Here is a 26361-nt window from a genome sequence, read left to right as displayed (position 1 = left end):
CGTAAGCCTCGAAAAATATGCACAAAGCGGCTCTAATACTGTAAAATTGTTGCTTGCTTCCATTACCATAACGGTTAACCGTTACCGTTATCGTTTCTCTAACCGTTTTCGTTTCCATTTCCGTTTCTTCATTTCATTCAGCTGTAAAGTAATTTTGCTCACAATTGGATAGCGTTTGTAAAGAAAGCTAGGTAGGTTCGCTTCAGTGTCGAGTGTCAAGTGTGTGTGGGTGTGTGTGTGTGTGTGTGTATTGGTGTTGGTGTCTTTTTAATTGATATGTCAGAGTTCATATTGCATAAGTGTTCTATGACAATATATAGTCTCAAATACATATACATATTCAAAGTATATAGTTTAGGGTTTGTTTTTTTGGTTTAAACTTAAATTTAATTTCGGTTCATCTATTTCAATTTGAGTTTGAATTTGCATATTTGAATTTCAATTAATCTTGGAACTAGAAAAAATGAATTTGAATTTGTCCTTCAATTACAAGCTGGGGGTTTCTTTCAACTTCAATCTCAATTAAAATTAAAACCAAATTTTAACAATTATCAGACAATTATAATTTTAAATATTTCATTTATTTAATTTCAATTCTAATTGAAATTCAAATAACAAATTCAATTTCAATTTCTGTAATATGTATTGCTGCACGTTAAAGGAAAGGTAAAAATTGTTGCATTATAAAATTTATCGGTTGAAGTCAATTAAAGCCAGTTTCAATCGAAAGAATCGAACATAAGCAGAGTTTTCTCCTCTTTAGCACTATTATTTGTATGATATCGTTTATAATATATATATGTGTATATATATATACCTGTATATATGTAGATATACATATATATACCATATATATACATATATATAGTTAGATTACAGCACCACATTTTGTAACAAACAGAAACTGCTTATAGAACATTATATATATATATATGTATATATTAGCATATATCATATATTGTATATTGGTTTCTTTATAATATTTAAATTACGTTTTACATAGATATTCGCTAACTTCATTTCATTCGCAGTTTTCGCTTGTTTCAATGGGGCCAACATTGGATCGTTTTTTTTTTAGCGAAATATTTTACACAATTATTCGATTGGCTAGTGGCGTTATTAGTTATAACATAATGATATAATGCTTGTATACCTATATAGTATATATAGTATATATATATATAGTGTGATTCCTCCTCCACCTCCCCTTCTTCTTCTTCTCCTTTTTTTGTATTTTTCTTTTAGCAAGTCTTTAGTTTGAAGCTTTATAATTTCTTAGGCAATAATTTCTCATTTGCTGAATTTAATATTTCGTGTTAAATTTTGTTTTAAATAAGTTTTGCCCATTAAAACTTATGCATATGCAGCTAAAATATTATTATTTATATATTTATATATATGTGTGTGTCTGTGTGTGTGTGTGCATAAACATAATCAATCTGTTGGCGTGGCTCTGCTTATTATCCGCCCTCCATCATTCTGTACCCTTCGCACGCCTTAAGGCTGTCAAATAAATACTCGTTCTTTAAGTATGCAATGGGGTATATAGGTTTCTACAAGGCCATTGGGCAACTATCTGAATATGATATAAGGCATATGTAGGGGATGCCTAAACTTGATAAGCAGACAAAGGTTAGGGTATATAGCTACGCCTGCCGGCAGGGCGTGGCACATAGAACACTCTATATATCGGCTATAGCTATCGAACTGCTTGATCTAGTCACATCTTCTCATAAAGGCAGGGAAACTTTGAACGAGTATTATATGCAGTCGTTGATACCCGATTGCAAAATGTTGACTTCGTTTGGGGAAATCGGATGTGAAATTGAACTTATTTGAACACACCTCTTTCATATACATATGATGCTTATACATGTATATATGTATCTATGTTTGTATATGTGTAGAGGGGGATACTGAAGAGATCAACCTTTAGCTCGGCATTAAAGCTTTCTATGTGTGTGTGTGTGTGTGTGTGTGTGAGTGTGTGTCTTTGTATATTGCTAATTTGACGCTGGTTCACCCTGATGGCTTTGGGGCCTTACACATACCACTCCTTGACGTCCTTGGAGTCGCGCTTCTTGGCCTTGGGCTGCACGAGGCCCGCCATCTGGGGCCGCCCATCGCTGCCGTAGCCGAGGGAGCCACTGCCGCTGGACATCATGCCTCCGCCGCCGCCGCCGCTGCTGCTGTGGCCGTTCAGGTTGTGATGCTGCTGCTGCTGCTGGTGGTGCTGCTGCTGCTGGCTGTGATGCTGCCCGCCCGCTGCCTGGTGGTGCTGGCGCTGCTGATGGTAGGAGCCATTGGTGCTGTTGTTGCCCAGCAGCGCCGCATTCGGGTTGTGCGAGCCGTACGCGGCGGCCTTCTCGCTTTCCGTCTTGTAGCCGCGGTCGCCGTTCGACTTGAGCCAGAGCACGAGCAGGATGACGAGGATGACGGCTATCAGGATGCCCGCCACAATGCCAATGATCATGGCCGTGCGCTCCTCCTCAATCGAGTTGATGCGCCCGCCCTTGCCGCCCTTGGGTCGGTAGCTGCCGCTGTTCACGTTGCTGGTGTAGGTGTTGCCGCCATAGGGCCCGTACGGTGGTGGGTCTGGCTGTGGTGGCAGTGGCGGTGGCAGCGGGGGCAGCTGGTGCTCGTCCGGCAGCTGCATACGCTCGTGATCTCGATGACTGCCGCCTCCTATCGGCACGTAGCTATCGGGCGTCGTCTCCCGTTCGGTGGCTGGCAGCTCCGGCAACTGGGTGGTGCTGGTGGTGCTGCTGGTCGTTGTCGTTGCTGACGTGGTGGTGGTGGTCGAGCTGGTGGTAGAGGTGCTGCTGCTGCTGCTAATGCGCTGAGTGGTGGTGCCCAAACTAGCGGTGCTGCTCGGCTGACTGCCTGAGGTGCTGCTGCCGCCGCCGCTGCCTGCACTGGATATGGTGGTTACGTAGGTGGTGCTGCTGCCACCGCTGCTGCTGCTGCTACTGCTGCTGTGTTGCTGCTCGGTGGTTATATCGCTGCGTCCAGTGGTTGAAGCGGTCACCAGCTCGTTATTGGACTCTGCAAGTGGTTAGCAGCGGTTTTTAGTGTCTACGTTAGGAATACTCTGCGTATGTGTGTGCGCTGGGTGTGCTCTGGGTGTGTGCGTGTGTGGGTTGTGCCCGCCCCAATAAAGATTGAATTTAGTTTTAATTATTTATTGAACATAAATTTAAAGAGCGTCATAATTGATATTGAGAGATATGTTGCAGCAGCTACCGCTGCTGCTGCTGCTGTGCATCGAATTTCTGATATGTACAATTGGAATATAACTAAACGTACATTAGGTACTTAGGTAAGCTTTACATTTGTATGTATGAATGTAATATGTAAGTTAACTATGCAAAAAATACATTATATTCATTCACTGCCCTTCGCTCGCACGCTCATTCACCTATGTATGCACCTTGTATGTTTTCGTCGAATAACTCTCTCATTTGCTCCCACTCACATTTGCTTCCATGTGTGAGTTAACTATGCAATAAATACATTATATTCACTCAATGACCATCGCTCGCTCGCTCTCACGCTAGCTTCTATGTGTGTGTATGTAAATACTTTCGTTGATCTCTCATTTGCTCCCACTCACGTTTGTCTACATGTGTAAGTTGACTATGCAAAAATACTTTCGTTAACTAGTTCTCTCTATGCGCTCGCACTCATCTATACATGTATATATATATATATTTGTAAGTATGTGTAAGAATAATATGCAAAAATACTTTCGTTAAATATCCTTCTCTTTCAATCTATTGCTTGTACTGACGATCACCTATAGAAGTATGTGTGTATATATATGTATGCTATGCATAAATACTATCGGTAAATATTCTCTTCTGCAGCATATACATATGTACACATATACACACACAAATATATATGAATCTTTTATTAATATAAATATACTTTATTTAGCAGCACACACACATTTGATATTTCATATGCGTGTGTGTATGTCTACTTTGATGCATTGGCAAAACTATTCTGAATATTCTGAATGGAATTTAACTTACAGAATTGCTTTGGATACTAATTGGATATGTTCTAATTGGAGCTGTTAATGCATCGTTAAAAATTTTCTTAATCCTCTCATTTTCTTCCTTGAACCCGCCCAAACGCTTTTTAATGTGTTGTTTTAATAGGTTGTTGGATTAGTTGTAGTTGTTGTTGTTGTAGTTGTTCGATTTGTTGTTGCTGTTGTTGGTGGTATTGCTCAGTTACATATAATACATATGCACAATGCTAGATATATATATGTATGTATATATATTGATATATGTATATTCATACAAGTCGTTAGACACTGTCTAAGTGCTTAGGAGCTTAGCCTATATGTGGTTTGCATTGCATTGCATTGTGTTGCGTTCTTTTTGCATTATTCAAAATTTACAAAGTATCCAAGGCGCAATCAGAGTCAGAAATATGAAGACCTGTTCACATTCTGAAAGAGACACATAAGGCGTACTCATTGTCAGTTCAAATTCATCATCAGCAATTGAGTGGATGAAGTGGAACGCTGAATTGAAACTGAAACTGAAACTGAGGCTGAGAGGATGACACGAGTTGAGTGAGAGTTGATTTGAAGAGTTTTGAGTCGTTTTTTTTGAGTTCGATGTTGCACCTGATCAATGTCTGTTGAGTGTGTAAATGTCTCTGTGTGTATATGTGTATGTGTGTGTGTGTGTAGCAATGTTTTCAATTTAGCCTTTTTCCGGATAGATTCAAGTTCTCTTTTGAGTTGAGCCAGATCAATGTAAGTTGAGTGAGTTTCTCTGTTTGTACGAGTGTACATGTGTGTGTGAGTATGTAATCAAAGCGTTATCAAAAAGCGTAGCATAGTTCAAGGCGCGCAAAAACCCAGCGAACAAGATCGTTAACGAGAACAACTAAAATACAAAAGTTTACGTATATATGTATACATATATGTATAAATGTTCATATATGCATGTATGCATGTATACATGTACTAGGCATAAGGCAAAAAAGAACCCAGACTTGAAACATGAAACGGTCTACATACGAGTATATAGGTTTCTAAATATATGTATTATATATACTTGAACAATACAGTTTTGGCTAGCTAATTATGTCACATGTGTGGCTTAGTGTGTGTGTGACTGTGTGCGTGCGTGTGTGTCTGTTTCTGTGTCTGTGTGATGCAAATGTCAATGACAAAATGACACCACACTGGCCAACAAAATGAAGGCAACAGGTTTAAGAAGAGACTCAAGCTTGCACTCACCTGCACCTTTTGCCGTGCTCGACGATGTGAACTGCTCCGTAGTCTCGCCGTAGTCCCCGGATCCGTGCACGCAATCCTCATCATCGCAGGCGCGCTCCGTGCCATTGTTGTTGTTTGTGTTGTTGCTGCTGCCCAACGAGCTGCCCTGCTGTGTGGTTGTTGTCTGCTTGGTGGGCGGCACATAGACGGGTGTGATCAGGTCATCCCCACTGCCCGACTCGAAGGGCGGCGTGCATTCATCCTCGTCGTCGCCGCGACAACCGGATCCGGCTCCGGAGAAGATCAGGTCGTCTATGGCGCCCGGATAACCACTCGCCGGCGTCTGTCGAGTAGAGTTCAAAGTCTAATTTTACCTCAGTTGATCCACACACACATAATATGTATGTTTATTGTATGTTAGTGAATGTTAACTGAGCAGTAGATTACGAGTAGGTGCATTCATTTGTTTAAGTGGTTCATGTAAGCAGCGTACACTCAGAGGCAGATTCGAATTCATTATGTAAATGTATGCATTGTAAATATCGATAACAACTGAGTTATCGTTGCATTTGAATGATTTTAAATTTGTTACGGGAGTGAGCGATCAATAAAAATTCATATTTGAATAGCTGAACTATTATCGTTCAAAGGCCAAGAAGTGATTTCATTAGAAATATCGTTTTCAGCCGATGATCGCGTCTAACGAACATGAGTGCTGAAAAATGTCAAGATTATATTTGAATAAATGAATCAGTTCATTTTGTATGGTTCATGAATCACTTCAGAGTAGCTCATTTCGAAGGTCCGTTAATTCAAACTTATTTATGCCGAAATTGGTAACATTTATGTTTCAAATGAAACAAAACTCTTTCCTTATTCTCAAAGTGTACAATTAAGTGTGTGTGCGTGTGTGTATATGCATGTATTTGTGTGTGTGTAATTACGTTTTTTAGTGCTGGGTAAATGTATGTGTAGAGTCATGCAGCATTAGTGCGCAGTTACAGTGCAAACAAAAGGAGAGATATCTAACTGCATATGGAATATGTTATATATAGTATAAGTATGTGCTATATAATATATAGTATTTAGTATATATAATACATATATATCGCATATATATATGCATGAATAGCTGATAGCTTAGGTTAGTGGCGATTGCAGTGGATTAATTTTTTTTTTTTTTTAGCTGGTGCTGTTAACAATAAGCGTTACTTTAAGATTAATGTAGAACACGCTGACAGAAATAATATGAAAATTAAAAGATTTATATATATATATATATATGTATATATAATGTATATGAAATTAAGGTCAAATAATGACAAATAGGGCATTTAAACTAGCTTAAACATTAAATTGACTAATACTTTTAGTTTTTTAGTTTTAATCTTCAATGTTGAACCAAATTTTCCAAAGATCTAGCAAAGCAACATCTTAATTTTGTAAAATATATATATATATATTTGTATATATATACAGGATATATGGAAGTCTGGTTTAAATGTGGTTCACACACTGAATCAAAGCTGATTAATTTACAATATTTGGATTTAGTTTTTGGTTTGTTATTAATTACAAAAGTAAGAATTTGGAATAAGACTTTTGTTACGATGATGAGAAAAATACTTGAAAAACGTTGTAAAAGTTGAGAGGAGGAATTGAAATAAAATTTCAAATAAATTCCCTAACCTGCTGCATTCTCTGCAGATCATTTCTATCTAATACTCCAGTTACCAATTGAACATCTCCGCGAATCGTGATGTGAGGATCACGTTCGACAGCCAGGTCCAGGATGCGCAGCTTATTCACCGACAAGCCGGCGATGACACCAGCAAAAGGACGCTCGATCCTCGTGCGGCCATTGCGACTAAACTTGCCGCCAACTTGAATGTTCGACATGGTGTTGAAGACCGTGGAATGATGGGCTGCCAAACAGATGTCAGAGATCATAGTTAAGTAAACTTCGACTGGCTACCGTTTCGAGCTCACCCTGCGGCGTCAGAGTCTGCACGTTGTAGTCGTCCAGCTGGAGGGTGGCGTTGCCGCCCTTGCGCGAGAAGCGTACCACGTGGTAAGCATTATCGTTCACCTTGGTGCCGATCTCACCCAGCGGCAAGTCCACGCTGCCAATGTTGTAGACCATGAAGATATTGCCCTCAACTATCTCCAGCTCCATGTAGTCCTGAGTTGTGGCACTCTCCACACGCAGCAGCACGGCATCCGACTTGGTTGTTATGAAACCCAATGCGATGTTGTCCTCCTCGGTGTCGGCTTGCGCGCTCTCCGGAAAGGTGTACTGCACCATGCCCTTGTTACTGCCAAACTCATAGGCGATGGACTCTGCAACGTGGAGGGAAATACCATATATGAGTTTAGTCTATCCGGAAGCCAATAGCTACTCACCGTCATAGCAGGTGGGGCCCGTGTAGGAGGTCATGTCGCACTCGCAGGCGTAGGTGTTCCACTGCTGGACACAGAGTCCTCGGTTCGCACACGCATTCTGACTGCACTTGGTGGGTCCCTCACAGCCACTGACCACCAGGGAGCTGGGCACCACAGCGTCGCTGGTCAGCGAGGGCGACGAGTCGCCTAGATCCAATGACGCTAAGCAGCCCTCGAAGCCAGACCGCGAGGATATCGAGCCCGGCAGCTTGGAGTACATATCCTTGAATACTCCTCCAACGTACAAGATGCCAGCCAGCTCGAGATGCATATTATTTCCAGTCAATGTGATGATCTCGAACGAGTCATCCACGGTCAAGGTGTGGGTCTTCGGGCCAGGTCGTCGTATGCTGACCTGGTGCCAGCGATTGTCATTCATGTGAATCCGAGACTTATCGCGCATCGTGATCGGCCCGTCGCCCAGATCGAAGGTGTAGTGTATATGTCCATTGACCAGCTCCACGGCCACGAAATCGTTGCGTCGCCCCCCATTAAAGATCAGCAAGCCATTCGGCTCGACGGTCTTGAAGCGGAAGTCTACCGAGATACTGGTATAGGCCTTCAGCATGGCCAGGCCCACATAGGAGTGCTTCGATCTGAAGGTGGCTGCATGATAGGGCTGACCGGCCGGCGAGTTCACAAATCGAGCTGTCAACTTGAAGGTGGCACTGGGCAGAGCTGATAGCTCGGGTCCCAGGGACTTTACTATATCCAGATATCTGAGTAGGACCAAGAGTTTTGTTAGGATCTGAGAACATTCCTCTAGATAGATCGCTTCAATTTACCGCTGTCCATTGAATATGAAGCCCTGCATTTGGCCAACAAAGTTGGGCATGGTCGAGGTCATCTGTATCTCCTCCTCGGCATGGAATAGTCCACCCAGATGTATTGAGCGTATCTCCATGGTGCTATGTCTACCCAATATGGTCTCAGCTGTGTTTGGAAGAATACAGCAGAGATTGATAAACCTCAGGGGTTCTCGGATATTATGGGGGCAGATAGGGACTTGCTCTAATAGTTTAGTTTTTAGACTAGGCAAAGTACCGTTAACATTGTTGATGTTGATATAGGCATACATATGTATAGGATGTATACATGTATATAAATATATATATACATATATATACGTATACGAGATAAGGATATATATTGGTTAATTGAGTATAGTAGTTGTAGTAGTATTAGTAAATTGTTGTTGGTGACAAACGAATGTTACAATAAGCACATACGGCATATGTATTCAAATATAGTAGAGTAAGTAGGATAGAGAGTAGTTATATAGAGGCATATAGTTGAGTATGTATATGCATATATATATAGGTTATATATATTCATATATTGATGTATGCATTTAGTAGACATAGAGCTAAAGTTGATCCAAAAATCATATCAAGCAGTTAAGTTAAGTTTTAGTTGTAGTTGGTGTCACTTGACAGTGGGCTAAACAATAGTCGATGCAGCTTTTTTGGGTACATACTAAGAGAAGAGTGCAGTTACGATAGTTATATCATGTACTATATGTATATATATGTAGAGTCTATACATATAGTAAGTGAGCGAATGTGTTGGAGTCTATGTGTGTGTGTAGATATTCTGATAGAAAAAGAAACGTTTATTCTTGCTGCTCGACTCGAACTAGCAAACACAAGTCGGGTACAACCGATTGGATAATACCCGTTCACGATTGTATTCAATTTGAAATATATAAAGAGTTGATATGTAATACTTTTAGATTACTTTTGTAGTATATAAAGCTATAAGATGATTATGGTAGCTATGCGTGCCCAAGAGGACTTACATTAGCATATATCTAGGTATATTTGTAACATCAATAACGGACAAGATGGAAGACAATATACTCTTTGTTCAAATCGTGAATGGGTATTGAAAATAAAGAAGAAGCTATATCGTTAGGTGTAGTTATATAGAGTAGGTAGTTGATTAGGGTGCGCTTGCTGATATATATAGATACATATATATCTACACACATACATACATACATACGTATACGCATATACATATATATATTTACACATGTGTGTCGATCAGCATCTCGTTTTTGGTGTGTGAGATACATTTTTGATTACGTATACGATTACGATTACGATAACTTTACGTAGCGGTGACATTTGATTTGTTAGAGGTGCAAGTTGCTCATTAAGAATAATCAAAGTTTACGTAAAACATAAAGTTTTTTTATATGTATTATTTTACCTACACCTTGAACCCAAGAAACAAAACATTTATTAAATCGAAATTAATAATAAGAAAATAATAATTTTGCTCCATTTTTTCGAACGACATTTAAACTAAACATCGATTAATACTCAAATCTTGTATATTTGTATAAATTGTTGATGTTGTTGATGGCAGTATGTGTGTGTGTGTGTGAGTGTCCCTGTGTGCGTGTGTGCATGTTTCCTATACATATGTCGATTACATTTAGCTAATAATGGTGCATTTATTGCCTCAATGATGACTGCAAATGATATTTCATATCTGAAGCATGCAAATGACTTTAAAAGAGAGTAAGAGAAGAAGAGAGCGCGAGAGTCGATGAGTGTAAAATCTAATAAGAGCTTTAGGGATGGGTTACAAGTTGTGCAGTTGTTGCTGCTCAATCACATACATACATGTTAAGTTGCACTTATGCAGCCAAAAAGAGTAACAGAATATGAGAGAGAGAGTAAGGAAGAGCGAGAGACAGATCCGTAGCTAACGACATGTACAGCAAGTCATGCGATTCGTAGTTGGCAATTTTTTGTCCATTTGCCTTAGTACTTTCCTTTATACTATATTTTTCGGGTGCGCACATGCAAACGCTTCACGCGTGTGTGTGTGTGTGTGTGTGTGCAAAACTATCCGTTGAAAGTGCGTGTGCTCGCGTGTGTGTGTGCGCTCAACAGCAAATCTTTGCATGCGCGTGTGTGTGCATAACAGCAAATTTTTGCGTGAGTGTGTGTGCGAACGGCCTATGGCCAAGTGCCTTACACAGCGAGAAACTAATTTGTATGTTTGGACACGTTGGTTGGTTAGTTAGTTGTTGCTATTGCTATTGCAGTTGCTGTGGTTGTTGTTATTGTTATTGTTGTTGTTAACGAGTACATATTTTAGTTAGTTTACTTAACACAAAGCTAATTACATATTAAATGGTGCAAAATTACAGCCCTGGGTGCTTCCAAGCATTGTTTTGCCTCCTCGTCTCAATAAGTCGCAAATCGCGTGCGTTTTTCAGTTTCCATTTGCCCATTTCCCTTCAACACTTATTTTTCACTGCTTTTTGCTTTATTTGTTGGTTGTTGTTTTGGCATCACGCTTGCGACTTTTATCGAGCGATTTGGCAAAAAAATGCTTCACCGAGTTTCTTGCGTGTCGATTTTTTTGCTCTCTCGCCTAAAAGAATTGAAATTATTTTTCATTTTTGTTTTCATTTTCTGCTTACTGTTTGCATTTTGAAATAGAAAAGGTCATTTAGATCACAGATTGTGATTAGAACATTGCTGTCGCTGTTGCTGTTGTTATGCTTGTACATGTATATATATATATTTTAAAGATATATATATGAAAAAACACGCGCCTCAAATTAAAAAAAAATTAGAGCATTCTGTTCACATACCACACTTTCACTGTTTTTAGGTTTTTTTTTTTTTTTTTTTTTAGCTTATGCTTAGTATTGCCTGTAAGTACAAATCTTGATATTTACATCAAAACAAAAAAGTGACAAAAATAAAATAAAACAAAATAAATAGATTGAAAATAAATAAATAAATATAAATTATAAGTTGTAATAGTTTTACAATGCTTGATGTTGGGCACAATAAAAATAAATAAAAGAGAGAAAGCTCAACATCAAGAAAATATAAGATTGATTATTTTTCACTTGAACATCTATAAGTACTCAGTATATGATATGATTATTATTATTTTCAAGGACATAACAATTTACAAGACAATCATCAAGTTTCCATATTGCATATATATTTATAACATACAATGCGAGTTCAGCAGCTTTCACTGCAACTCTAACTGTAACTGTACACCTGAACATTATATTTTATTCACTTTTCGATTTATACACAATACACATACATACATATAGAATGCTTATATGTATGCACATGTATAAATATATATAGCTTTTTAACTGTCGCAGTTTAAGTTGGATTTTGGATTTTGAGTTAATTTTGGTAAATCAAACAAAATACTTAGATGGCAGAGAGTAGTAGTAGTAAAGGGGAAATCGCAAATGAAAACACAACATCAAGATGTTTTGAAAAAGTCTCAAAAACAAACTAACGAGAGTCGAACAAAATAATTATTTTTAATGAATGATGAGAAGTGGCAAAGGTTTTTTTAAGTATGTATTTTTTAAAGTATTTTTTGCGAAACTTTTTTTTTCAACAAATTCAAATTCGAATGAAATTGAAATTGAAATCAGAATACGGAAACGTAAATGTGGTTAGAAGTTACGTTAAGTTAATGTTAAACGTTACGTATTACGTGAAAGAGGCGTACATATGTATGTGTTGGTGTAACGGTGAATTGTGATACGTATACGTGTTATGACCAAATATCGACTATTGTATGTATGTAAGTATGTATGGAGAAACTGTTAGTGTGTGTGTGTGTCTTACGATGAACAACAAATCATTAATGAATGGAAAAGCAAACGTCTGTATATATGATATATGTGTATGTATATCATTGAAGATTCTCTTAACCGTATTGGTATGTGTGTTATATATTCTCATCTGTGTGTCTGTGTATGTGTGTGTGTGTGTTGTTAAACCAAAAAATTAACTCTCAAAGCAAAAATTGAAAGATTTAGAATAAAATGAAAGTAAAACCCGCTGCTAACTGTTTTGTTTTATTATTATTTGTTGACTGGATGCTAGCACCTGCACACACCTTTACGCAAAAGGGTAACAAGAAGGAGAGGCCGGGACAGGTACAGTGTATAACTGTTAGAACGGGTTCATTGTTTGTATATATACATATATATAACTAACTGCAGTAATGCACAGATTCTGATTCGGGCTGCTCTGATTTAGGCACTTCAATGCGAAACTAATCAAGTTGGGCTCTTAGGGGGACTCGAGATTTTTGGGAGTAGCCTTCCAAAAAAAAATGAAAAAAACGACACGGCACGACACGTAGTAGGGCGTTAGATGGTGCTGTTGATACATACATAACATACCCCTGACGGGGGGAGCCCCGTCGACTTGTAAGCGCAGATTCGAGGCTCTGCGCGAGAATCGAATCGTGTGCCAATTGTTGTCATTGAGCACCGATTGGCCAGCGAGCAAGTTCTACGGGGTATACAGAGGCGGATTAGTTGGATTAGTTGATTACATGAAAGTAAGTAAGGCATTTCCGCTCTATAATCTCTACCTTCTCTCGATCGCTGAGCCGCACGCTGGCGCGTATACGACCTGCCACGAGTGCAATCTCCAGGCGATCCGGTGAATTCGACTCGGCGCTCGTCAGGAGAAGCAGACCCGCCGGACGGGATGTCTTGAAGCGTATGACCAGCTCCTCTGTCTGGGTCTTGGTGCCCTGGCCATTGGCCAGCCAAATGGTCATGTGCTGGCTGCCGTTGAAGGCCAGCGTGGCCAGCTCCCTGCCGCACGTGGGTCCGCCGTACAGCGTGGCTGAGCAGTCGCAGATGGGCCGGTTCCAGCCCTCCAAACAGGTGCCGCCATTCAGGCAGGGATTGCCGCCACACACGTTGCCCTGCACATGGCACGAGGGCTTCACCGAGGCTGTCGAGCGCATTTCGTGTGTTAGTCAAGTATTCAAGCTAACTATTGTAATATATGCTAATTGTCACGACATACTCACCTGAATCTTGGACGCGTGCAAAGGCTGCTATATCGATCGCCTTCCCACTGAGCACCAGGTCACGCAAGCAGCCAACAAATCCTTGCCGCAGCGTTGCCGTCCAAATGGCCGCCGGCCAGGCAACGTTGTTGTAGGCCGGGCCAACGCCGCCCACATACATGTGGCCGTCCAGCTCGAGTATGGTGCCATCGCCTGGTGTACGGAAATCATTCCACACACCATCCACACTCACCTTGGCATCACGACCGTTGCGCCGCAAGATAAGATCATGCCAGTCGCCATCGTCGACGCGACGCCTCGAGGCGCGCACCTTGGAGGCGCCCGAGCCCAGGTCCAGGTGTATATAGATGTGACCATTCAGCAGTTCTATGGCAATCAAAACGGGCTGCAACGCGAAGCAAAGCAGGTGCTAAATCAAATCAGGAAACTCATCTGAAGATCTTGGACTTACGTTCTTAGCGCGTGGCTGCTTGGAGCCGGTAGCCAGAATGATGATGCCATTGGGTTCTTTGGTGCGGAATTTGAAGCTGATTGAACTCTGCTTGCCCGTCTCCCAAGGTGGCAGAACCTAAATATAAGATGAGATAAGATAAGATTAACATATTGAATAGCTCTTCTCTCTTCCGTGCACTTACCAAATGGGATTCGCGTGTGGTAAAGGTAACCGGATCTTGTGGATCGCCACTTGGACACTGATACTCCACGTTGCCCGCCACTTGAATCAACTTGGAGCCGGTCTTGGCCAGATCGATCAGATTCAGATTCAACGTATCCGCCGAGAACTCCACCTTGCGCAGACAGCCCACAAAGTTGTTGTGAACCCGGGCGCCCAACAAAGCTCGCGGATTTACGGCGCCGCCGACATAAACACGCGAGGAGGAGAGCATGGTGAACTTGCCAGCGATGTGAGAGTGATCCGTGTACACGTCATCCACAACAGTGACGAGCTGTGAAAGATGTGCTCATTAGATATTTGCTGAGTAGAGCACTCTCTGGTAGTACTCACTCGACAGAAGCTGGTTATGGACGAGATTTCCTGAATGCGACGATGGACGGTGACCTTGTGCCACTGATGATCATCGAAGCGCACCTTGGCTGGTTTGATGTGCATCTCCTGCTTCCCGTTGGCCAGGCCCATAGTCAGCGAAACGCCGCCGTCGCGCAGCGCCAGATTCAGGTAGTCAGTGCCGTGTCCCGTATAGAAGAGTAGTCCGTTCGGCTGGCGGGTGCGAAAGTAGAACGAAATCGCATCCTGGGCACTGACAATGGGCTCAGCGCCTGTCTGGCCCAAGTCGTACGAGAGGAACTGTGTACCGCGGAACGTTGCCTCCGATGGCGCCTTCTCCTTCTCACAGTACTGGCCATCGTATTCCAGATTGCGACACTCGCATATCGGGCCAGAGTCAGTTGATATACATATGCCTCCATGTTGGCAGGGGTCGTTGCGTTCGCACGCGTCTGTCGTATTCCCTCGAACGCCCTAAGAAATTAGATTAGCATGCTACTTAAGAGGTCGTTCCCAGATAGAAAAGTTAGCTTTAGAGGTTTTGTAATATGAGATTTATTTATCGTCTACAGATTCTGTTAATTCCGTTTAGATATTCATCGGTCTGCTTGTCGTTCCACAAGATCAGTTTTCTATTCTATGTGTGTCTCCTTGCCTGTCCGTAACTTGTCCGTCTGCCTGTCTGTTCGTCTGTCATCTAACTTTCTGTTATCCTTTTTATGCCTGTCTGCTCTGTTAAACTCTAAATCACTTACCCTCAATCCTCTCTCGCGGGTAGGCATCTCGCCATGGTCACAGGGCGCATCGCCGCACTTGATGTCGCGCGGCTGCTTCATCTCCTGCCTTCGGGTGGTGCCACCAGGCTGATCCGCATAGACGAGATTTCGAATGGCGCCTCGGAAACGTGGCTCGAAGATGACGCTGGGCAGAGCGAGCAAGGCGAGCTTACTACTATACCAATTGGGCATGCCGCCCACATAGACATCCGAGTTGCTTGCGAATTTGCCGAACTGGAACTCCTTGCCCTTGGTGGTACGCTGCTGGGAGACCCCGTCCACAATGAGCGAGGTCTGGTCGTCATTGCGCAGCACTTGAACCTTGTGCCAGTGTCCGTCGTGCAGCTCGCGTCCCACTGTTATGATCTGCGCTCCGCCGCCTAGGTTGTAGCGCAGTCGGAGTGCACCCTCGACAAGCTTCAGCTCGAAGAAGTCATAGGTGCCGCCATCATCTGTATAAAGGACGAGGCCATTCGGCTGCTCCGTCTTGAACTCCAGCTCCAAAGTGCCATTCAGGCCAGTATACCATTTGCGAAAGGTGTAGAACGAATTCTGCGAGCCGTCCAGCTGAAAGCCAGCGCTAATCGTTATGAAGCTGGTCACCAGGCTAACCAGGAGCGCCGTCACGATCAGCACTCGGTATGAGCGACGATGTTCGACCATTACAAGCGGCCGTTGGCAAGGACGAGGCTGAGCACCTGGCTGTGGACGTGGACTGAGCTGCGAGTGCCGTTCATCCAGTTCTCTTCGACGTCGACGCGCCTTGTTAAACAGCAAGTCGGAGGTGGAGGAGCAGGCCTTAATGGGCGCGGGTAGCAATCGCGTGCTACTATTATTTCTATTGTTGTTGTTAGTAGTATTATTATTATTATTATTATTTTCTAGTTGCGACAGTAGCTCCTCAGCGGCGTCCATTTTGCGGGCGTAATCAATGCTGTGGTCTGTCATTGTCTCAAGTGCATAGTCTGTGTGAGGATGATGATGGTGTGTGTATGTATATATATTTAAGCTTTGATATGTTGCACTTGGCGCGCGCTCATTCACACACACGCACACACTCACACACTGTAGCACTAACACTAGCACACTAACACACTAGCACACTTACACACACGGACACACAGAGTTGCGCGCGTAAAACGTAAATGTCGCCTTGCTCTGCGCTGCGCTGCGCGTATACACGTTGTATTCCAGTCCTTGAGAGTCAGCTTTCCTGCTTCTGCTTCTGTTTCTGTTTCTGCTTCTGCTTTGTGTTTGTCCTTGTATTGGTGTGTACTATTACTATGGGAGGCCGAAACGCATTGGAATTTTATCCGCGCTTCGAACTTTCATTGAACTTTTTCCAGTTGCAAAGAGCGACAGATAGAGTGAGCGAGAGAGAGAGAGAGAGGGAGAGAGTGAAAAGCTCGTCGCGCGCAATGTTGGCTGCGGCTGTTACTCAACTGTTACTGAACTGTTACCGACACTTAGAATTCACTTGAATTGATGTTTTTTACTCTTTGATTGTGTTGTTCTTTGAGTTTTGGGCATTTTGTACACTTCATTTGCATATGGGTTAACAAATTACTAACAAGCGTGCACATTTCTCTATTATTTCGACAGTTTATTCGTGTTCGAGGGCCGTTAGCAGCAGCAGCAGCAGCCTAATTTGTGGCTAGGCGTAGGGGTGGAAAAAGCTCGCCGGACACCCCCTCCACCCGTTTTAACAACTATGGCGCCCACAAGCGCCTCAACGTACATGTACATACTAAAAATCGGAAAATTTTCACTATACGTAGGCGAAAATTTCGAATGCCAAGCTTTGCTTGGGAGCACTATGAACGATTTCAACAATTATTTTATATCAATCAGTGCTTATCTGATTATATTTTCACTATTGATTTTGGCTTTGAACTGATTTATGGTTCAAACACTACATTTGCTTACACAACGGTCCAGCACACACTCGCTCGCATTTTTTTTTTCTTCCCACAGTTTTCAACAATTTAAATTTCACTTTGGGGATACTGATTTAGAATTAATGATAAGGAATCTGGACTTTTTCCCGAAACGGGATTACAAAAATTATATGTCGAATTTTCCGCCCAATTCAGCTTCCCACTGCTTCAGGTTTTAATATCGATCTGCGCTGCATTCACGACAAGACTGAACTGCAATTTCAAACTCAATTCCTTCACAGCGTTTCCAATGGATAACAAAAGCTCCGACTGCGAATTTACTGCTTGCCAGCTGACGGCATAGGAAACATTTCGTATACGCTACATCCGTGCTGTAATGCACACAAATTACATTTAATATTCTTGGATACTATTTTCTTTATTTTATAATGTAAATGCGCACTTTTTAATGACTAAAACAGTTGCCTTAACTTAGCAACAATCAACTTTTGGCTGCACTTCCATTCGCCCCGAGCAGTAGACTACGAATTAGCCTTGTCTGTTGTGTGTAGGGCATCAGAATGCCAAAAATTAAAAGCTTGCTTGCTTGGACGAGCCGTGCATATGCGTACTACTAACATACATATATGAGCACACACACACACATACAAACGCGCACATACATACACTCACACATGCGTAATGAGTGCAGAACACGCAGGTTCATAACCTGCACCACTCGAAGCGTATTAGAAGGGACAGAATATACACATGCATATACTTATATACATATATCTGTATATACATAGATATGCACATACATACATATATACTGATACAGGGACGTCTAGGACGACCCGTGTAAATGCCTTGACATTTATTACACACTTCACAACTTCGACAGTTCGGCGTCAAATTCGATTTGCATTTGCAGCTGTGCATAACTTAATGTGTATGTATGTGCATCTGCCTGTGTGCCTATGTGTGTGTGTAGGATATTTTCGACCGCACGCGTTAGTGTAAATGGGAGCTGTTAGGTTAAGCGCATATAATATGCAATTTCACACGACTCTTCCAAGGCCGCCGCAGTTCCTTGGTACATATGTGTGTGCGTGTGTGCTCGCGCATGTAAGAATATGCATCATTATTAACGTCACTCTATACACAAATCACGCACTAACCATTACGCATTATTACGCAGGATATTTTCAGAATTTAATTATAAGATTTTTTCCATTTAGCGAGCAATGTTAAGTTGAGTCTCGCACATGAAAACGCGCTGCCCGTTTTGACTGCAGCAACGTGATGCAGCGACTGCTGAGGAATGCCTAGCAAGAAGCTTTGAAACATTTTCATACACAGGGTATTTCATATGGTTACGGCCACAGCTGAGTACGCTTTAAGAATTTGAATGTCCCTAATAAGAAAAGGGAATAATGGAATTTTTAGCTCGGTGCACATAAATAATTTGTTAGCATACTTTTACTTCGTGGATTACAAGGACATAATAATTATTTAAAATGTTGCATAGTTCTGAGGATGTCAATTAATACGCAAATCTAAATGTTAAATAACAGAATTTTAAACGTTAGGTTCAAATAGTAACAAGATATGTATTGTTTTATGGTAGAGTGCCAGCAATTAGTAAAATAATAATATTAATCATTTTATATTATTTGTTTATTTATTTATTCTATTGGTGTAGAGCTTACCAACAAATAGTAAAACAAACATTTTAAAATTGACCTATGTTAATAACAGCTCTAGTTGATAGCAGCAGTGTTGTAAAAGTAAGGCAGCAACAGCTGAACAACAGCTTGCCACCCTTCACTGCTGCCCGCTCTCCTAAAAGTCGATTGTTGTGTTCCTGACGTTTACAGCTGTGCGATTAATTTGAGATTTATTATCGAACACTTTACAAGGCAGGTGTATAGCTGTATGTGTGTGTTTATTAACACAAGCAACAGGCAATCGCGCTGATTTAAAGAGTACTCGACAGAGACAATTTGACTAACGCTTATTCCACTGATAACAGCTCAATTACGTAATGATCGTAGGCACTCGACTTAGCCGTCTGGCGGCCGGTCGCCTCTTGCCTGGAATGGCCAGCAGATGCGCCCACACGGAGCGCAAGGTGCAGGTGCCCGATACGGGTGACTTGCACATTGTCGAAAGTGGCAGCGGCTCGCGCAGCTTGCTCTTAATGCCGGGCGCCTTAGGCTCCGCCTGGACGGATTTTAAGCCACAGATCGAACAGCTGCCCAAACTGTTACCAGATCATACGATCATTGCTTGGGATCCGCCTGGCTATGGCAAATCAGTGCCACCGCAAAGGAAGTTTGGGCTGGACTTCTTTCGCGAGGATGCTGAGGCAGCTGTCAAGCTAATGCGCGCACTGAACAGACCCAAGTTCTCAGTCTTAGGTTGGAGCGATGGTGGCATAACTGCGCTGATCCTCGCCGGCCGGCACGCCGATGCTGTGGAGAAGCTCGCCATATGGGGTGCCGGTGCGTATCTAAACAAAGATGAGGTGCAGTCACTACAAGCAATACGCGACGTGGCCAAATGGTCGCCACGCATGCGAGAGCCCATGGAGAAGGTCTACGGCGTGGAGCGTTTCGCCCAACTATGGGGCGAGTGGGTCGATGCCGCCTGCGAGTTCTACAAGCAACGCGATGGCGACTTCTGTCGCAGCGAAGTGGAGCAAGTCAAGGCGCCCGTCTTCATATTGCACGGCAAAAAGGATCCAATGATTGCCCCCGAGCATGTGCCCTGGCTAAAGCAGCGGCTGCCCAACGCACTTTACCACGAGTTCCCCGACGGCAAACACAATATACATCTGCGCTACGCCGAGGAGTTCAACAAGCTGGTCGCCGACTTCTTCAGGGGCAAGGAATAGGACATAGTTTACTTTGTTTTGCTTATGAACAAATAGGTATAAAGATTTATTGATTCATGATTTACAGAGAACAAGAGTGTGTTGCTTATTTGCCCAGCTGGGCACGGATGGTGGGCACGTAGTCGTCGTACTGAGCCTGGAAGAAGTTGCCGGCCACAGGAATGCCGAAGTTGTACTTGGCCACATAGTCGCGGATCTTCACATTGAGGCGACCCTCCAGAGTGCTGGAAAATAACAAAATTTCGTATTATTTACGCCTAATGGAAGCCGGAAGTGGGCTGTAGATCCGCTTACGTCTTGTTGATGAACTTGTCGCTGGTGATCTTGTCGTTCTGCTTGAAGACGAAGAAGACATAGCGATGCAGACCGCTGCCCTCAGATGGGCCGGCGCCCACATACTCGGCGAGCACCTGACCATTGGCGACGTTGTTGCCGGGAATGTTGATCACGGCCCAGTGGAGCACCTCGCGCATCTTGGGGTCGCTGCGGCTGGGTGCATCAGGATCGACCATGAGGAGAGTGTACAGGGCGCCAGCTTCGGCATCCCAGCTAACGGTGGGCTGATCCTTCACCTGTGTGGGCGTGAGCTCCTTGCCGAGATCGACCTGAGCACCGGATGGGTAGGTGATGGTAACACGAGCCTTTGGCTTGTCGTCGATGATGTCGGGAATGATACCGCTGGTGTCCATGTTGCTCTTGCTGCTGGTTATGCTCTGTCTGGCGTTAACGCAGTGACTCTGCCTGCCAATGACAATGCGTGCGCTATTTATCGATCCCGGCAAAGTCGACGTGTGGCTAGCCGTAATCAGCCTTTCATTTTCGTGCATTTTTTTTTTTTTTTTGCCCAAATGCGCTCTAGATAAAGATAAAGATAAAGACGAGTCGGGTCGAGTCGACTGACTTGGCCAGCTGATAGCAGCGGCGATAAGTGCAACAAATGCTTCAATTTATTGACAAGGATGACTACAACGACAAACTTTGAACACCTGCTCAGCCAGCGAACTCCTTGTTCCGTATGGGCACATAGTCATCATACTGCGCCTCGTAGAAGCAGCCAGCTATGGGCTTGCCCAGGCCATGTTTGCCAGCAAAGGTCCGGGCACTAAAGTTGAAACGACCTTCGCGGGTGCTGCGATTGAATATACCCGGTTATATAATTATTGAATTTAATCTATATATATATGTACGTTTACCGCTTATCTATGTGCAGCGTCTCCTCAATCCCCTTGCTCTGGCGATAGAGCAGAAATATATAGCGATGCAGGCCGGTGCCCTCTGGCGGGCCGGAGCCAATGTATTCCGCCAGAGTTTGACCCTTGCTCAGCTGATTGCCGGGTATGTTGACAACGGCCCAGTGCAAGATCTCCCGGAACTTGGGCTCCTTGCGACTGGGTGCATCGGGATCGACCATTAGCAGCGTGTGCAGCTGTCCCTCTTCGCCCTCGGGCGTGTCCCACGAGACTTGAGGCTCATCTTTGACCTGCAAGGGCGTCAGCTCGTTGCCCTCCTTGACAACCAGATCGGCTGCATAGGTGACCTTCAGCTTGTCCTTCGGTGGCGCCTCATCCACCACATCGGGAACCAGAGCATTCATTTTTGGCCTTCTTTAGCTGGAATTGCAGTTAACTTGGTTTCCGTTGTTATCAATGCTGTTAAATTGTAGTTCGATTTGATGATTCAGTCTAGAGATAAGGCGCAACTCCTTATGAGTACATATGCATGTGTATTTGTGTTTGTATGTATCTGTGTGTGTGTATTCCTATCACATATATATTCTAATTAATTAATATCTTACCGTAAACGAACTGAAATCTAATTTCGAAGGCCCGGTGACTACTATAAATAACAATAACTATTGTCTCCGTATAAATCAAAAATGAACTTTGGTCAACGAAAGTTTTCCATTTATTGTGTAAAGAGCCAAACGCCAAGCACCAAGCGCGCACACTCTATCTAATTAGACCCTAAACCACATGCAAAGCGAGTTGATAGGGTATATTGCTTTTGCTGTGATGCATGAGGCCATAGTATACATACATAGATACATATGTACATATATGGTTTGATTATCCGATCTATCGATTGTGTAACCGATAGTCGATCTATGCGATTGAAAATAGATTGTTACCTTCCTCTGTACTGCTACTTCATCATAGGGTATTTGATATTCGGGTATGCCCAGCACAGCAGTTCTTATGTACATAATAATTTTAAAGGCCAGTTAAAGATATCAGTGCACGTATACAACCACAAAGTATCCTCACTCACTCATATGCACACACACAGTCATACGATATGCCATTTGTGTGCGTTTATCAGCGAATCGTTAATTAACTTCAGCTGGGCATAGTCTATATATGTATATAAATTATAAGTCCAGTTGTGGCACATAACTAAACATTTATTATGTGTCCGAAGAGGCGAGCTATGTATATCTTTAAAATTAGTCATAGTAGAGGCGGCTAGTTATTCATTATTTTGATTATATGTATATGTATGCAATTTATTTATTAAACAATTCGAATAGTATTAACACTTTGAATATTAATATCAATTAGCGTTGACTGACAGGTTTGCTCTACATTAAATGTTCATAAAAAAGAGAAACTTTTAATATAATAATACAAATCATAGTTGGGAGCAGCAAAAGAACATATGAGAGTGAGATTTGAGACGCGCGCCAGGGCGTGTTGTAAACGATAGGATTATAATTGTAATGATGTGTAAATAATAATAATAATAATATAATATATATATTGTATATATATAATGGTATGTATAATATATGTATGTGTGTCCGTTGCGCTACTATATATGCTTGGTATCTTTGTATATATAGGATTGTTGTGGGCTAACTATTCGCCCATTGTTGAAGAACTAAATTTGGAATACGAGACAACATTTGTTCAATTTGGATTGAGTTAAATTCCAATAACAATATATATTGGCTCTAACGTTCAATTCTCTTATTTGTGTTTACTCCTTATGCTCCTTCGATTCAAAAGAACATCGTGGAACACGTTTAGCAACGGGTTTCGTAGAGGCCGCTGCGGCCAATGTAGCGCACCCATTTGACCACGTCGTGATCGGAGTAGTTGATCTTCGGCTCGAAGACTTTTAGGTAGCGCACCTTGAAGCCCGATGGCGCAAATGGGACCTCAAAGTTCATGGATATGGGTGGGCGAGTCCATTTCTTTTTGGTATCCGTTTCGAGTAGTTCGATTTCGGCCGAGAGCTGCGTCTCCTTCATGCCCGCCATTCGCTTTATTTTCCAGACGATTGCGTTCTCCGATGCCTTGTACTTGGCCTTGCCCTTGAGGCAAATCAATTGCACGCCCGAGGTGTTGAGCGGAGTGGGTATCTTCACCTCGATCTTCTGGCCAAGCAGCGAGGGCTTGAAATTCGACTTGAGCACCACTTTCACCTCCATCTTGGTGCGGCCCACCTCTCGGACCAAGGGTATAACTCGGAATGGTAATGAAATGTCTTTTGTTGTGCGGTAGCGCATGAGTTCGAATTCACCGTCCGGCGGTATAAAGCTTATCGAATGCTCCGTCTCGAACTTGCTCAGCTTGACGCACTGATGGAACTGGCAATCGTCAATTACAACCACCGGCTTGCCGGAGCGCGAGGTTTCGGCCTCCGAGTTGCCGGAAAGGCCTCGACCTTTCGATTCCATAACGATTTTGTCATTGATGCCAAACTTGCATTCGGGCATGCCTGAAAATAGGATTGATCATTAATAATAATGCGAGTGGAGTGCATTTCATGACCTACCTGACAAATAGGACTTCATGACCACCTTGCCAGCCACGTGAGCTGACAGCACTTGACCCTGCGGGCTCATTAGCAAATTGACATACTCCAGCACATCGAGGAACAGTTCGTTGCGTCGGTACTTAATGCCCTCGCGTCGCCATCCAATTTGTCCCGTAACCTGGGAGGTGATTTGCATTTGCTCCTCCTTGGTGGCCGACTTGATGCCCTGCTGTGTGATGAATGTCTTGAGGGTGCCCGAGTCGGTGTTTTGCGGATAGCCAAAGTCCAAGATCTCGTCGAGCAGCTCATAGATAAGCACAAAGTTGTTCTTGATATTCTCCTCGGAGATCTTGCCAAAGTACGACTGCATCACCTCAATGATCTTTAACAAAAACTCGAACACCATGGCAGCATTCACATTTTGCTTGGTCACAGCTGCGAGCCAAATGTTGGCACGCTACAAATATAGAGGGGGAACAGTCATTAAAGGCAACGATCTTTCATATCCGGTTGACGTGGCACAAACCTTGATGTGAAAGAAGCTGGTTCTCGCAATGTTCGTTACTGGGGAGCGCACCTGCTGCCGGGCATGGATGACATTTACCCGAAAAGCGTCCACGGCGTTGCGACCGATGTCATCGCGATAAACTCGGGATATGAGTACCTCGCCCTTGTGGTTGTAAACGAACAAACCACCAATCATTATTGCGTCTTCTAGTTGCGCAAACGGACCTTATTGAAAATTCGTGCTGTAGCTTAGGCAGTCGGCTGGAAAATCAAAAATTTTCCACAAATTTGGACCCCACAATAACTTTTCCTCACAAAAAATCAATTGCTCTTGCACTCCCCCTTTTTTCCTTTCGATAAACAATTTTGTATCAGTGTTATCGATTATAGTTGCGATATTTTGCAGCACTGTTGAAAACAGCGCAGCCAACTTTAGCTCGTACATGACTCTGCGGCTTTGACAAAAACATAGTTCATCTTGAGTTGGAAATTATTTCCTTGTTTAATTTAATCGAGGCGTCAAAGAAAACAAAATGCCGACTGAAAACCTTGAGGAGCAAGGCCTGGAGAAGAACCCCAACCTAGAGTTGGCACAAACAAAGTTCCTTCTCACGCTCTCCGAACACAAACAAGATGCAGCACTCAAGACCAAGCTGCTCGATGCTATTCGAGCCGATAATATGGCTCCATGGTATGAGCACATCTGCACAGAGTTAAATTGGACTGTGGACAAGGATATGCTGGCACGTATGCGCGAACAGAACCGCATTGCAATTGAACAGCTGGACGCTGCCATTGATGATGCCGAGAAGAATCTAGGCGAGATGGAGGTACGCGAAGCCAATCTGAAGAAGTCGGAATACCTGTGCCGTATCGGCGACAAGGCAGCCGCTGAGACAGCCTTCCGCAAGACGTACGAGAAGACCGTGTCGTTAGGCCACCGCCTGGACATTGTCTTCCATCTGATTCGTCTGGGTCTGTTCTATCTGGATCACGACCTAATCACACGCAACATCGACAAGGCCAAGTATCTGATTGAGGAGGGTGGCGACTGGGATCGCCGCAACCGCTTGAAGGTATATCAGGGAATTTATTCGGTTGCTGTGCGCGACTTCAAGGCAGCGGCCACCTTCTTCCTGGACACTGTCAGCACCTTCACCTCATACGAGCTCATGGACTACCCGACCTTCGTCCGCTACACTGTTTACGTAGCCATGATTGCACTGCCACGCAACGAGCTGCGCGAGAAGGTAGTGAAGGGCTCCGAAATCCAGGAGGTGCTGCACGGCCTGCCCGATGTGAAGCAGTTCCTGTTCTCCCTCTTCAACTGCCAGTACGAACAGTTCTATGTGAATCTAGCTCAGGTGGAGAAGCAACTGCGCGCCGATTATCTCGTGCATCCCCACTACCGTTATTACGTGCGAGAGATGCGCATCTTGGGATACACACAACTGCTGGAGTCTTACCGTTCGTTAACACTTCAATATATGGCTGAGGCTTTTGGCGTCACTGTCGACTACATCGATCAGGAGCTGGCCCGATTCATTGCCGCTGGACGCCTGCATGCCAAGGTTGATCGCGTGGGCGGCATTGTGGAGACCAATCGACCAGATAACAAGAATTGGCAGTATCAGGCAACCATCAAACAGGGTGATCTTCTGTTGAATCGCATACAGAAGCTGAGCCGTGTGATTAATATATAAGTTCATAATCATACTCATACACACCCAAGAAAATATAAAATTTTATTAAAAATTCAAGTTATTACAATGTAAAACTAAAATAACATAAAACGATACTACTTCATGTATGTCTTGCTGCAGTTAACAGAAATGTATATTTTTTCTTAAATTCGCTATTCAAATGTAGTTTATTAACTAAATTCTTTGGAATTCATTTTGGTATCGTCTTTCTTTTTTATTTATTTGAGTATTATTGCTGCTTTCCGTTTGTACTTAATTTGTTTGTATTTCCTTTAAATTGACATCAAAATGCGCCAGGTGGCGCCT

At 43.0% G+C, this 26361-nt stretch overlaps 6 protein-coding genes across 18 annotated transcripts; 2 read left to right on the top strand and 4 right to left on the bottom strand.

Annotated features, from left to right (window-relative positions):
• Positions 1-364: 364 nt before the first annotated feature.
• Nrx-1 (Neurexin 1) lies at positions 365-18520 on the bottom strand. 10 transcript variants are annotated; one of them, XM_089476475.1, is made up of 14 exons: positions 18369-18520; positions 15290-16275; positions 14535-15008; positions 14164-14475; positions 13980-14096; positions 13529-13913; positions 13079-13449; positions 12876-12996; positions 8473-8620; positions 7649-8406; positions 7235-7585; positions 6935-7170; positions 5267-5609; positions 365-3045 (listed from the first exon to the last, which is right to left on the bottom strand). In XM_089476475.1, the coding sequence occupies exons 1-14, from the start codon at positions 18376-18378 to the stop codon at positions 2042-2044; spliced, it is 5616 nt and encodes a 1871-aa protein (XP_089332601.1). In that variant the 5' UTR covers positions 18379-18520; the 3' UTR covers positions 365-2041. The 10 variants fall into 10 exon arrangements, with proteins under 10 accessions (XP_089332601.1, XP_017859360.2, XP_089332605.1 ...); XM_018003871.2 differs by having other exon boundaries at positions 5267-5588; XM_089476479.1 differs by having other exon boundaries at positions 6980-7170.
• A 438-nt stretch (positions 18521-18958) lies between these two features.
• LOC108611443 (serine hydrolase BPHL) lies at positions 18959-20160 on the top strand. Its single transcript, XM_089462085.1, has 2 exons — positions 18959-19109; positions 19223-20160. Exon 2 carries the CDS (start codon positions 19235-19237, stop codon positions 20084-20086), a length of 852 nt encoding a protein of 283 aa, XP_089318211.1. The 5' UTR covers positions 18959-19109; positions 19223-19234; the 3' UTR covers positions 20087-20160.
• On the bottom strand, positions 20094-20844 carry LOC108611454 (Phosphatidylethanolamine-binding protein 1). The gene is made up of 2 exons (XM_018004123.2): positions 20381-20844; positions 20094-20310 (listed from the first exon to the last, which is right to left on the bottom strand). Exons 1-2 carry the CDS (start codon positions 20773-20775, stop codon positions 20172-20174), a joined length of 534 nt encoding a protein of 177 aa, XP_017859612.1. The 5' UTR covers positions 20776-20844; the 3' UTR covers positions 20094-20171.
• A 134-nt stretch (positions 20845-20978) lies between these two features.
• On the bottom strand, positions 20979-22112 carry LOC108611463 (protein D2). Of its 4 annotated transcripts, none has more exons than XM_018004152.2 (3): positions 21882-22112; positions 21280-21712; positions 20979-21215 (listed from the first exon to the last, which is right to left on the bottom strand). In XM_018004152.2, exons 2-3 carry the CDS (start codon positions 21678-21680, stop codon positions 21077-21079), a joined length of 540 nt encoding a protein of 179 aa, XP_017859641.1. In that variant the 5' UTR covers positions 21681-21712; positions 21882-22112; the 3' UTR covers positions 20979-21076. The 4 variants fall into 4 exon arrangements, with proteins under 4 accessions (XP_017859641.1, XP_017859625.1, XP_089318212.1 ...); XM_018004136.2 differs by having other exon boundaries at positions 21280-21696; XM_089462086.1 differs by having other exon boundaries at positions 21280-21768; positions 21882-22111.
• A 636-nt stretch (positions 22113-22748) lies between these two features.
• On the bottom strand, positions 22749-24708 carry AP-2mu (adaptor protein complex 2, mu subunit). The gene is made up of 3 exons (XM_018004005.2): positions 24372-24708; positions 23864-24302; positions 22749-23806 (listed from the first exon to the last, which is right to left on the bottom strand). The coding sequence occupies exons 1-3, from the start codon at positions 24546-24548 to the stop codon at positions 23109-23111; spliced, it is 1314 nt and encodes a 437-aa protein (XP_017859494.1). The 5' UTR covers positions 24549-24708; the 3' UTR covers positions 22749-23108.
• A 32-nt stretch (positions 24709-24740) lies between these two features.
• On the top strand, positions 24741-26248 carry Rpn7 (regulatory particle non-ATPase 7). Its single transcript, XM_018004051.2, has one exon. It carries the CDS (start codon positions 24886-24888, stop codon positions 26053-26055), a length of 1170 nt encoding a protein of 389 aa, XP_017859540.1. The 5' UTR covers positions 24741-24885; the 3' UTR covers positions 26056-26248.
• The last annotated feature ends 113 nt before the right edge of the window (positions 26249-26361 follow it).

Source organism: Drosophila arizonae, chromosome 2 (assembly GCF_054131065.1).
Source record: "Drosophila arizonae isolate 15081-1271.41 chromosome 2, UAZ_ARI_1.0, whole genome shotgun sequence".
Lineage (NCBI taxonomy): Eukaryota > Metazoa > Arthropoda > Insecta > Diptera > Drosophilidae > Drosophila > Drosophila arizonae.
This window is presented reverse-complemented; position numbering and strand designations above follow the sequence as displayed.